The sequence below is a fragment of the Gallinula chloropus genome (genome assembly GCF_964237585.1).
Source record: "Gallinula chloropus genome assembly, chromosome: 8".
Lineage (NCBI taxonomy): Eukaryota > Metazoa > Chordata > Aves > Gruiformes > Rallidae > Gallinula > Gallinula chloropus.
This window is the reverse complement of record NC_140093.1, coordinates 13820581-13833005: the sequence shown is the minus strand read 5'-3', so window position 1 is coordinate 13833005 and position 12425 is coordinate 13820581. Positions and strand designations below refer to the sequence as shown.

The 12425-nt window shown below is 65.9% G+C and overlaps 2 protein-coding genes across 5 annotated transcripts; one reads left to right on the top strand and one right to left on the bottom strand.

The window, feature by feature from the left end:
- Positions 1-5802: 5802 nt before the first annotated feature.
- Positions 5803-8141, top strand: POLR2H (RNA polymerase II, I and III subunit H). 2 transcript variants are annotated; one of them, XM_084267288.1, is made up of 5 exons: positions 5803-5950; positions 6399-6482; positions 7184-7277; positions 7402-7485; positions 7621-8141. In XM_084267288.1, exons 1-5 carry the CDS (start codon positions 5878-5880, stop codon positions 7736-7738), a joined length of 453 nt encoding a protein of 150 aa, XP_084123414.1. In that variant the 5' UTR covers positions 5803-5877; the 3' UTR covers positions 7739-8141. The 2 variants fall into 2 exon arrangements, with proteins under 2 accessions (XP_084123414.1, XP_084123415.1); XM_084267289.1 differs by lacking the exons at positions 7184-7277; positions 7402-7485.
- A 347-nt stretch (positions 8142-8488) lies between these two features.
- Positions 8489-12087, bottom strand: THPO (thrombopoietin). Of its 3 annotated transcripts, XM_084267675.1 has the most exons (6): positions 11852-11894; positions 10581-11040; positions 9584-9711; positions 9405-9491; positions 9033-9197; positions 8489-8933 (listed from the first exon to the last, which is right to left on the bottom strand). In XM_084267675.1, the coding sequence occupies exons 2-6, from the start codon at positions 10618-10620 to the stop codon at positions 8790-8792; spliced, it is 564 nt and encodes a 187-aa protein (XP_084123801.1). In that variant the 5' UTR covers positions 10621-11040; positions 11852-11894; the 3' UTR covers positions 8489-8789. The 3 variants fall into 3 exon arrangements, with proteins under 3 accessions (XP_084123801.1, XP_084123800.1, XP_084123799.1); XM_084267674.1 differs by lacking the exon at positions 11852-11894 and adding an exon at positions 12040-12087 and having other exon boundaries at positions 8489-9197; XM_084267673.1 differs by having other exon boundaries at positions 8489-9197.
- Positions 12088-12425: the final 338 nt, after the last annotated feature.

Here is a 12425-nt window from a genome sequence, read left to right as displayed (position 1 = left end):
ACGTGCAGCCAAGAGCCGGGCTGGAGGGAAGAGCAGCTTCACCACTGGCTCTGCAGCAGGAGGGGGCTGTGAGGACCCCATGGAGGCACCCTGGGCTGGCGGGGTGGGGACAGGGCCGGGTGGGGGTCTGGGCAGGGGGGAGCGGGGTTCGGGCAGGCCACTGCCGACCGCCTCTGCTTCCAATTTAGCTGATCCTTGCCCCGATCCCTGCAGCTCCCTAATCTGTTTGTCTTCCAAAGCCGTTAAATTAATTTGGAGCCTGGCAAAATCCCCTGACTCTAATCCCAGCCCGCCCTCCGGCTCGGCTGGGTTCTGCGCAGTGGGTCTGGCAGGGGCATGGCAGGCAGCTGCCGGGCACTGCCCGGGCCTGGCGCAGAGCCCCTTGCCATCCCAGAGGAGCGGGGACCCGGGGCCGGGTGCCGCTAAGGGCCATCGCAGGGACAGGCGGGTGTGATGACAGCTGGGGGAGATGGCCTGTCCCTCCACCAGCCCAGCCCGGCCCCCTGCCCCGGTCCTGAGAGGTGTTAAGGAAAAACCGACATCAGAATCAGCCTGGAGGAATTTGGCTGTCCTGGCCCACCCCTGCTAGGGACAGGGATGGGGGGCCTCTGCCATGCAGCACAGCCATGTTGAGCAGGCAATGGAGGGGGAGCTATAAACCCCCTTTCCTTGCTGTGCCCCTTCCTGGGGCCAGGAGCAACCAGATGGGCTGGGAGCATCCCTGGGGTACAGCCATGTCCAGTCCCTGTAGGCACATGCCTCTCCATGGCCCGAGCGCAGAGAACAGCCAGCTCGTGACGCTGGTGACACCCCTGTGCCAGGCAGAGACAGCTTTGGGGGTTATTTCTTCCTTCAGAGCCTCAGCAGGGGTGTAAGGAGCCGCTAATCCCTTCCTGGGGCCCCTGGGGCTTCTGGCATGGTGCTGTCCCTTGGTCCCTTCTGTCCCCCAGGATGTGGCTGGTAGTTCCTGGGGAGACAGTGGCGGTGAGGAAGCTGTCGAGACACGGTGACACCCCCCAGCTGCCCCTCTGGCATCCTGCTCCCCTTCCCCAGCTATGCCACCCTCCATCATCTCCTCATTCCCAGCCTGGTAATTGGTGACCTGGTGACAGACAGGCTCATTAACAGCTTAATTTCGGCTGCTTCTCTTCCTGCTTGACCCCCAGCGCAGGTGGGGGACCAATCTGGCAGGGTGGAGGGATGAGCACCCCGAGGCCACTACACCCCACTGCTGTACCCCATGGGGGCACGTGCGGAGCTGGCAGGAGAGCACGTGTGTGCACATGCATGTGCAACACGCCAGCGGGCAGCGCTGCCCTGGGCAGCCCCACATGGCTTTGGCTCCCCACTGTTGGGGTGCATGGGGGGGGTCTCCCATCCCTGGGCACGGGGACGGTGCCACCCTGTGCCTTGCCACAGAGCCCGCAGTGGTGCCACCCAGGCAGGAGCCCACCCACGGGTGCCAGCAGCTGCTCACTCTCCCAGCCAGGCCCTACCTTTGTTTGCTCCATAACGGCACTGGCACTGCGGCTCTTTTGTGCAGCCGATAACAGGGGCTGCCGCCAGCTCTGAAACACCGGCCCGCAGCCCCACTGCCGCCCCGTACCCCAAACTGGGCAGGGGGTAGGGGTGACAGCAGGGGTGCAAGCCAGACGCGTCAACAAGGGGTGCAGGCAGGTTTCCCATCCACACTCCTCTTCTCCTTCTGCCCTTGGGTCCATATTGTAGCCCAAGAGCCCATCCCAGGCACTTCCCTGGGTTGGAGAACATCCCTGTCCCCTTCCCAGTCCTCATCCCTGCCCTGTCCCCCTTCCCACAAGGGCAGGCAGAGGCAGCCCTCAAATGGCTGAGTTTGGGCACCAAAGGCCTCCCGACCGGATGTGAGCCTGGGCACCTCATAAAAGGTGCGCTTGGGTTGTATAATTTATCTGCAGGAGATAAGAGCCAAGTGCCTAACGAGGCGGGGGGGGGGGGTGAAGGGGGGGATGTTTGCTCCAGGGAGCCTGGCACAGCGGTGCCGGGCTGCAGGGATCCACCATGCTGGGGTAAACTGGCACCTTCCTGGCCACAGCCCGATGGGGTGGGTGGGTGGCTGAAGTGGGTCTCATTTTGTGCTGGGATGGTTTGGGGGTTCCCTGAGGCAGGGGCAGAGCTGGTGCTGTACTGCGTCCTGCTTTGGGAGAACGGTCTGGGTGCTGCCCCCAATCCCAAGGTATGCCTGCCCCAGCCACCCCAAAGCACAGAGAGCCGGGGGGCTATAGCATGAGCCCGAGGTCAGTTTTGGGGGAGAATCTTCACCCACAAGGACTCATGTCCTGGGTGACCCTTACAGCCCAGCGTGGAGGCAGCAGTGGGCACAAGGGAGTCCCGGGATGGGGAAGTGCTGGTCCCAGGGGCACAAGGACAGCGCCTGGCGCCAGATCTAGGAGTGCTTGTTTAATCTCAGATAAGGAGGCGACGCCAAGCACCTGGCTGGCAACAGTATGGAGGGTAGTGCTGACCCCCAGCACCCACCCTGGAGCCATCTGCTCACCCCTGGGAACACAGGGCTGGCATTAGCCGGACACACGGGTCCCTCCAGCCACGCACGCTGCTGTGGCACAGCATGGCACAGCATGGCACAACATGGCACAGGATTGACAAGGCAGCAGGCATGTAGGATAGCCAGGGTAGATGGGGATATGGTACAGGGAAAAGCAGTGTGCTTTGTCCTCTGCCAGACCTGGACCAATTTCCACCATGTCCAGTCCCTCCCAGCCAATCCTGCCCCACAGGCTGCCTGGGCACAGGGCTGAGGAGGGATCTTGGCACCGTGGCCATGCTGCACAACCAGCTCCTGAGGGCTCAGGGCTGTGCCAGGCTCCTGCTGCCACCCCATCCCCGTGGCATCTGGAGGGCACATAGAAACCTGCCCCCCCCTGCCCTCCACCAGCTGGCTCCATGGGTGGCTGTGTGCCCGTGACCCTCGTGCGAGGCCGTGGCCGCCTGTGCCTGGGGCTCAGCTGTGCCCCACTCCCATGAGGTCAAGGAGACAGACGGTGCTGCCGGCTGGCAGAGGCTGTGGGCATCAGCATCCCTGGGGTGCTGTCTCAACGGCTGGCGTGCATGGCCACGGCTGCCTTCCGGCCTGCACCGAGCGTGCCAGGCCTCAGCAGGGGTGGGCAGGGACAGCCGGGAGGGACAAGCCTGGGGTGAGCCCTTCGTGCCACCCTGCAACGGCCCTGAGACGGCCCAAGCAGGGGGCACGGCCATGCCAGGACCCCCAGACTGAATTGCATAGGGATCCCAGTAGGTCCCCTTGGGCACAGTGGGACTGACACATGGGTCCCTCCCCGAAAAACAGCCCTGTCCCCCACATCGCCCTACCCCGGCTGGCTGCCCCCCGGCCGGTGGGTCCCAGCCTTCCTGGAGAGCATCCTGGGGATGCTGGGGGGAGCAACTGGTCAGACTGGTGAGCCTGGCTGGGGTAGAGATCACCCCACACCCGCACAGCCCGGAATGCTCCGCCGTGCCTGGTGTGTTGCTGCCACCCCCTGGCAACGTGCACAGTCCCGGGTGCCCCCAGCAGCCCAGCCCCGCACCCCTCACGGCGGGCAGGGGCACCCCGAAGTGCAGGATGCGAGGCGGGGTGCGGGGAGCTCCTGGGGGTGCGCACACCTCACTCCTTGCACTGGGCAGGGGGCTGGGCACGCCCTCCCCCCACTCTAACAGGGAGGTTTGTGCCCCCCCCCCCGCCCCGGGTGGGCAGAGCGGGGAGAGGATGTGGGGGTTGGGGGGGATATCACCCACATACATGATGATGGGATGGAGCCGAGGTCACGTCCCAGCACATTAAGGCTGTCCCCGCTGAGTGCCACCGCCGCGGGGTGACCCCACCGTGAACCGCCTGCGCGTTCCCACATCCCCCCCCTCGCCCCCCCCCCCCCCCCCCCCCGCGATGGGCCACCAGCCTCCTCGCGACAGTATCCCCTGTGTCACACCAGCGTGTGATCGCGCTGCCGCATCACGCTGACTGCGCTGCGGGGACGCGCTGGCACCGTGTCGTGGGGAGGGGACGCGCCGGGGAGAGGTGACAGCTGGGTGGGTCTGGGTACCACAGACATCCTGCGACGGGCATCCCGGTGTGGATGCTGGGGGCACCTCAGCTCTGGGTGCCGGGGACACGTCCGGCTCACGGGGACAGTGTGGGCTGTGTCCCCACGCAGCCACCTCGCCGCGGCCCAAAAACGTCCCCGTTAAAGGCCTCGTGGTCCCCGGTGAGCTGCTGGCATATACCGCGCCCACGGTGCCGTGCCACCCGCCTTCCCCGGTCCCCATCACACCGGGACAACCGTCCCCGCCACCCACCTCCGGGCGGGCACCCCCGGCCCAAACGGGGCGCAGGGTCCCCCACATCGCCCTGCCCCGGCCGCGCCCCTCCTGAGCCGGGGAAAACTCGGTTGAGGCAGGGCGGCGGTGGAGCTCGGGCCCGGGGGGGTGGGAGCAGAGCTGAACTCTCGACCCTGTCCCGGCAGCTTCCCCCGATGCCGGGCGTGCGGACACCCCGCCGTGCCACGACGCAGGAGCCGCCCCCGGCCCTGCCAGACGCCCCCCCCCCGCTCCCTCACGGTTCATCGGCAGGCCACGGGTGGCCGTCACCCGTCCCTCGCCCACGTGGCTGACGTGGGAGGGGGCAGGAGCCAGCGGGGGTGTAGTGCCCCCCCCAATCCCAGTGCCGCCCCCGCCCCATCGCTGTCTGACTGCGCGGTTCGTGACACCGATGCCCAGCTGCGGAGGACGAGGACGGGGCGGGCGAAGCCCCTCTGTCCCACGCCTCGAATTTGGGTACGGGAGCTGCGAGCTCCCCTGGGGCAGCTCGGACCTCCCCATGCGGGGGCCGCGGACCGGGGCGGCTCCGGGCCGGGGTCCGGCCGTGGGCGCCGCCGTGGCGTGCGCGGCTCCACCGGTGCCATCTGCGGCCTCGCAGCTCCCCCTGCCGGCACCCGGCGGGACGGGACGGGACGGGACGGGACGGGAGCCGCGGCGGCACAGGTACCCCGGGAGAGGTCTAAGCGCATGGACAGCCCCAACACACAACCCGGTGACAGGCTTTGCGGGACCCTGCGGGTCCAGCAGTGCGGCCAGGCCAGGGGTGCTGGCAGCCCCCATTGCAGCGCTCCCTCTGCGGCGCATCCCCCTGCAATGTGTCCCCTCTGTGCACCCCTACCGCTGCGCACCCCCCTGCAATGTGTCCCCTCAGTGCACCCCCACCGCTGCGCACCCCCCTGCAACGTGTCCCCTCTGTGCACCCCCCCTGAAATGTGTCCCCTCTATGCACCCCCCTGCAATGTGTCCCCTCTGTGCACCCCTACCGCTGCGCACCCCCCTGCAACGTGTCCCCTCTGTGCACCCCCCCTGCAATGTGTCCCCTCCCCGTGCACCCCTACCCCTGCTCACCCCCCTGCAATGCACCCCCGCCACAACGCCCCCGTCGCAATGCACCCCCATTGCGATGCACCTCCACTGCCCTGCGCCCCATCTCACCGCTCCCCCTTTGCAATGTCCCCCCTCAATCTCAGGGCACCCCTGCCAGACGCAGTGCCCCCGCCAGCCCCGTCTCTGGGGGGGGGACACGCCACGACCCGTGTGCTCGGCGCTGCACAGCGCGGCGCAGCGTCCCCCCGGGATGCAGCCCACGGCGGGGGGCCGGGACCGGCGGGCGCTAGGACCGCGCGGATAGTAGCCGCCGGCCGGCAGCAACTGCGCAAGCGCGGAAAATCGCCACGCCCACTCTGAGGCTTCTTCCGCCCGGCGGCGGGAAGGCGCGCGCGTGGCGGACGTGGGGGCGCGTCATCGGCGGGCGCCGGGCGGGAGCGGGACGGGAGCGGAGCCGCCGCCATGGCCGGGATCCTCTTCGAGGACATCTTCGACGTGAAGGACATCGACCCCGAGGGAAAGAAGTTCGACCGCGGTGAGCGCCGCCCGGCGCCGGCTCCCTGCCCGCCCGCCCGGCGCCGGCTGCTCCCCGTCGAGCCCCGTCCCGCCCGCGGGGTCCCGTTCCCGTGCCCCCCCTCAGCCCGGCCCTTCCCGCCGGCCCCGGCCCCAGTCCCCTCGCCGCTGTTTGGTACCGGCCCCCCGGAGCGCTGCCGGGCCCCGCTGCCCCTGCTTCCCCAGCCCGGGGGTGTGTGTCCCTCCGCACCACGCTGGCCCCGCTGCGATCTGCTTCCCCTGTCCCTGCCCGCACGCACCCCGGGCCAGTCCCAGGCTCTGGCACCCACCCCCGGCCCCTGCGCACCCCAAACGGCTCGGGTGCCCGTGCAGGGTGCAGCAGAGGCAGCAATGGCTTGGCCGTGGGGCCTTGCTCCCTCCCAGCCCCTGAGGGTCTCCTCTGCCTTGTCTGACCCTGCTGTTCTCCCCAGTGTCTCGCCTGCACTGTGAGAGTGAGTCCTTCAAGATGGACCTCATCCTGGATGTGAACATACAGATCTACCCTGTGGACCTTGGTAAGCTATCAGGCTGCTAGTCCAGAGCGTGCCAGGGTGGGGTGAGGTTAGTGAGGCCTGTGCTGGTGCCTAGGGGAGGGAGACTGAACTTGCAGCAAACAAGGAATGAGCTGTCCCCAAGTTTCTTGGACCCCTGTGCTTGTCCCCGGGTCACAGGAGTTGCTGGGCACTCTCAGCATGCTGGGGCTGAGCTGGATTCTGGTTTGTGTCACTGTATTTGCTTGGGCTCATCTCTGGCCTGATCCTTAGAGATGCTGTGCTTGGCAAAACCGCCTTAGCTGGCGGTAGCCAAGCTTTAAGGGAGACCTTTTGAAATGCGCTTCTGTGGCTAAATAAATAGGTGAGGAACAAAACCTTACCCTCGGAATGGCTGGAGCTGGTGCTGCAGGGTCTCCTGTACATGCCCAGGGCTCAGCCAAGCAAGAGTATCTTGCTGTGTCCCTTGAAAACACTTGTCAGTGGTGTCCTGGTGGCTCTGGTCTTTTCCGTGGTGGTGACAAATGCCTGTGGGGAACAGGGAGACTGAGGATCCAGTGTGATCTTTTCCTCATTCCCCACAATCCTGTTGGAGGACGGAACGCAGGGATGGGGCTTTGTGCTGAACTCACCAGGGCAGCTCCTTGCCACCACCCTGCTGTGGCCACTGCTGCTCTGGCTGTGCCTGCTGCCTTCTCACCATTCCTCTGCCCTCTTCTCCCAAGGGGACAAATTCCGCCTGGTCATTGCCAGCACCTTGTATGAAGATGGCACCCTGGACGACGGCGAGTACAACCCGACAGATGACAGGCCATCCAGGTACGGGGGTCCGGCCGGGGAGGTGGATGAAGGAAAAGGTGAAGTGCTGAGGGGCTTGTGAGGTCCTCAGCTGAAGGAACACCTGGGTTTGGCTCCTCTCTGAGCCCCCATCGTCCTGTTGCAGGGCAGACCAGTTCGAGTACGTGATGTACGGCAAGGTGTACCGGATCGAAGGCGACGAGACCTCCACGGAGGCAGCCACGCGCCTGTGAGTGCCTGTCAGCCAGAGCCGGGTGGGGGGACAGGCACGTGGTGCCCTGGGGTGGTACAGTGGGGAGGCTGGGATCCCAGCTGGGATCTGCTGTGGGATTGTCCACTCACTGCTCCTCTCCTCCTGCCCCAGCTCTGCCTACGTGTCCTACGGAGGGCTGCTCATGCGGCTGCAGGGGGACGCAAACAACCTGCACGGCTTTGAAGTGGACTCTCGAGTTTACCTGCTGATGAAGAAGCTGGCCTTCTAGCAGGCCTCCTGCCTCCCTGGGCTGCCCCAGGGATGTTCTGCTGGCGAGTAAACAGGAGTCCCGTGACCCCGAGTTCTGCCCCGGCATCTGTGCTGCGTGGTCCCTCTGGAGCTGGGGAGGAGGGAGCAGCCCCCCTCCTTGTTCCAGCCTCTTCTGACTCTTGGTGAGATCTGCAGCCCTCTCCTGCATGGAGAGAGGTGCCTGATGGCCCAGTGGAGCCTGAGCCAGGAGCTCTGTGGTCCTGCTGGCTCTGCTGCTCCCAGCTCTGCCTTCAGAAGCCCTGGCCCTGGCCTTCTGGATGGGGACAGCCACCTATCTGCCTCGGGGCTGGGGACTGTGTCCCGAGGAACTGTTCTGGGGACAAGCTGGGCGTCGTGTTGATTAAACTGGGATGTTTTTTCCAGATGTGGCTTCGCTGAGTGTGAGGTGAGGCTGGCAGGGAGCAGGTACACCCGCGAGAGGGCAAAGGGGGCCCCTCCTGCATCCAGACCTCCCCGGGCCCTTCTCTCAGGGCGCCGTGCTGGAAGCAGGGAGAGGCAGGGGGGTGTAGAGGACGAGAAGCGCGTAGCTCACCTCCCGGGTGGGGTCCGGAGCCCGACGGAGCCCCGCTGCCCTGCAGAGCCGGCGGCTGCCGCGGGAGGGAGCTGGGCGGTAGGCAGAGCCCCGGCCTGGCCGAGAAGAGACCCCCGGCGCTGTGCGGTCCCGCTGCCCGGCCCGCGGCGAGGGGGAAGAACAACACCCGCAGCTCTCTAGAAAAATAGCTCTTTAATTGTAAAGCGTTCACAGTCGAGGTGTCTGCCCGGGTGAGAGCGGCGCCCGTGCCCGCAGCAGGCACATGGGTGTCGCTGCTATCTGCCTCCATGGCTGGCTGCATCATGCAGCCCCCGAAGGCTGGAGGAGCAGGAGCTCGCCCTTTCCCTGTGGGAAACGTTTTCCTGGGCACCCAGAGCACAGCTCAGTGTCCGGCAGGATCGCTCTGGCCCGGGATGGGGTGTGAGCCCTGTGCACAGCCTCGCCAGGCCCCGCTCTGGGGGCATTGGGGGGTGTCTCCTCATCCCCCCTGGCCTGCCTTGCACAAGTCGTTGAAGAAGAAGTGCAGCTTGCCCTGCACTAGCTGCCGGTACGTGCGGAAGATGTCGATGATGGGGCTCTGCTCTATGAAGTGTGGAGGGCAGCCCGGCTCCCTGGGTCCCTCCTGAGGAGCGAGGATGGGATGGGGGGGTGACCAAGCTGTTGTACCCACCTCAGCATGGCCGTGCGCTGGGGTGGTCTGGCTCGTGGGGGGAGGTCTTACCTCCCAGCTGAAGGACTGCAGGAGCTGGAAGAAGTTGTTGGCGTATTGCTCAAGCTGGCTGAGCTGCTGGGTCCCACACTTCTGGGTCACCTGGGCCTGGGCCCCCGTCGCAGCACACACCAGCAGCCTCAGGTCACAGAGGATCTCCCGGCGCTTGGTCTCGTTCTGGGGGAGCAGGCAGTGAGTGGGCTGGGCCCGAGTCCTTCCTCTCCCCAGCCGAGGTCTGAACAGGTCCCTCACTCCCCTGTGCTGCCAGGTATGTCCACAGGCATCTTATTAAAAGTTTGGTGCCTGTGCCAACCAGGGCAGGGGGGACTTTCTCCAGCCCCGTGGGCACTCTGGTGCTAGCACTGTCCTCCCAGCCCCTCTCACCGATTTGGATTTCCACTGCTGGAGCCTGAAGTCCACCAAGGGCAGCACCGCAGGGTAGCTGAGTGCAGACAGCGCCTGGCACTGGCCCTGGGGGACAGAGGAGATGCTGAGGTGAGATACCAGGAGCTGTGCCCATCCCTGTCTTGGGGTTTGGGGAAGGGGGGGTAGTGTATCCTCACCGTTCTGTTCTCCATATACTTGGCATCCCTGATGTACTTCTGGATAAGTCTCTTGTCGCAGACCAGCCGTGTTGGGATGGCACGGCCCTCTTCCATGTGCAGGAGGAATGATGTGAGGAGGAATAGTCCTGTGGGAGACAGGGTTACCTTGGGCACTATGCCACCCTTCCCAGGCAGCTCCAGCCCTGGGACATGCCTGCAGCAGCACCCTCTTGCCCCAGCCTGCTAGTGGCCCTGATGACCCTGTGGAGGGGGTCTGGGGGGAGGTCTCAGGGGTGGTGAGGGGGGTCCGGTGCTGCCTTCCAGTCAGTCAGTGCAGGTGCCCAGTGCTTACTGGGGAGAGATGGGAATTTAATGCTGGTGGCATGGCTGAGGGGCTGCGCAGCCATGTCTGTGCCAGGTTTTCCAGCTCTGCTGCGGAGGGGTAGCAGAGCCATGCTTCCTGCTCAGATCAGGGCCAGCCCTTCTGCTCTGTGCCAGGAAGAGCTCTGGCTCTCATGTCACGTGTGCCTCAGGGAATCCCTGCCTGCAGCATCCTGCAGCGTCTGATCCACCCAGCCGAGGGCTTGTCTGCCAGCGCTGCCTTCCCCAGTGCTGCTGGCACGCTCTTGTCACAGGCACCTTTGGCTGGGCGGCTCCTGTGCCCAGTGACTACTCATCCTGTCAGGGGGTATCTCCTCTCCACAGGCCCTTTGTGCATCCACCTGTCTTACTGCCCACCTTGGCACTCACCCTGTCCCCAACAGCCCTGGGCACAGCTGGTTTCCCGAGGCCTGGCACGGAGACACTTGGTTGCCCTCATGCCCTGGCTGGGTCTGACCCAACTGGAGACTCCTTTGAGGATTGCTGCCCGCCTGTGGGGCCTGTCTCCTGGGATGCCCATGCTGGGGATGCTCTGGCTGTGTGGTCATGGTGCCCGTAGTCAATGGGGTGCCCCTTCCCGCTCGCTCCTGTCCCCATCCCCCCCTCCCCCCACCCTTGTAGCCAATGCACTCACTGTTCAGCTCCATGCTCAGCTGGGGGCTTCGGCCCTGCATCTTCCACCCTGGGGCCAGCAGCTGCTGCCCGGCTCCCGTCCCCCTTCCATGGAGGGCAGCGGTGGCGCGGGCTCCCCGCGAGCTGCCCAGCTGGGACGGAGAGCCAGGGGCTGGGAGCGCCCCCGGGGCGGCACGGCGTGGCTCCCTGGCTCCCGCTGGGCCGCCGGGCCGAGGCAGTGCGATTTCCTGTTGTGTTGCCGCTGACCTTCGAGCAAAATCACAGCAGGGGCCCCCCGGGCCCGGGGGACGGCTTCCTGCTGCCTCCAGCCACTTCCTCCCTTGGCTCGGGGCGCAGGAAGGGCGTCCCTGGGCACTCTCGGGAACTGCTCACCTGCCCCTGGCCTGAGTGCGCGGCTGCTGGGACCTTGGTGGTCAGTGTCTTGGCTGTACTCGTCCAGGGGGTGAAGGTGGCCCCGCTACCTGTAGAAGAGATGCCATCAGTGACCCTGCACTGGGCAGCCCTGGGACCATCAGCCCTGATGGGGTCTTGCTCCCAGCTGCCAAAGGCCCACCAAAAACCCTCACCCAGAGGTGGGTTTTTAATTCTGCTGACCCTCATCCAGCGGTGGGCCTCATCCCTGGTCACCCTCACCCAGAGGTGGAAGCCAAGCACCTTCACCCAGAGGCAGACCACAGCCCTGGTGACCCCTACCCAGAGACAGACCCCATGCCAGGGGTAGCCTGTGTCCCCAGTGCTACATGCCCAGTGAGGGCTCGGGTGGAGTTCCCTAGCAGGGCTGCAGTGCCCAGGGACCCGTCTGCACTAGGGAGAGTAATGGAGCACAGGGACCTGGCTGGCATGTGGGACCCGGGGCTATTTCAGCAGGGGTATTAGTGGGGGTACGGGGGGGTGAGTGAGTGAAGCACCCACAGACCCTCCCACCCTGGGCGGGAGAAGCACCGTGGATCTATTCATTGCCAGGCCCTGGCATGGCCATGCCCCACCCCTGGGACAACCACCCCCATGGCCCCTCACCCTTCCCCTGGACAGCTTTGCATGCTGGAGGGTGGCAGGTAGGTGTGCACACACCCATCCTCTGTGCACATACACGTGTGTGTCCCTATGGCACACGTGTCCCTGCCCCACGCATGCACCCTCAGACCTACGCGAGCACATGCGCACTTCCTGCAGCACGCCTCGGGGTGCGCTGCGAGATAACCCCAGGGGCTAAGCAGCCCCCACACACGCTTCCCTTTGGGGGAACCCCCACCCCAGCCCACATCCTCTTACCCCCGCTCTCCCTGCAGCCTGCGTGCTTCCTTCTCACACCCCGGCTCTCGTAGGATCTCGCACGCTCCCACCCCTATCTCCTCGGCCGGCAATTTCCCGGCAGCGCCTGGCCGGGTGACAACAGTCAGAGTAAACACCTCATCCCCGCTCCGCCTGCCCCATGCCCTGCTCGGCCCCTGGCAGCCCACCTTGTGAGTTGTAAGGTGCCCAGACAGGGGGTCCGGTGGGTGCGGCAGCTCCGGGACTGAAGGCTGGCAGCCCAGTGCGCCTGGGGTACGGCTGGCAGCGGCCAGAGCCACGAGCGCCGGGGTCAAACACCTCCAGGCTTACCCCGTGCGGCCGTGCCCTGTCTCTGCGGACGTGACAAGCTGCAAACCCGTCCCCCGGCACCTTCAGCCCCTCTGCCAGCGCTGGCCCCGCTCCCTCCCCGTGCCATTTGCCACCCTGCCCGGGTCCCTGTCCCTCCCTGCTTGTAAAACCGATGATGGTGATGCCAGGCGGGAGAGCAGCGGTGCCCTGCACTCCCTGCTCGCCCTCGTAATTAGGCAAATGAGGCCGTCAGAGAAACCAGAGG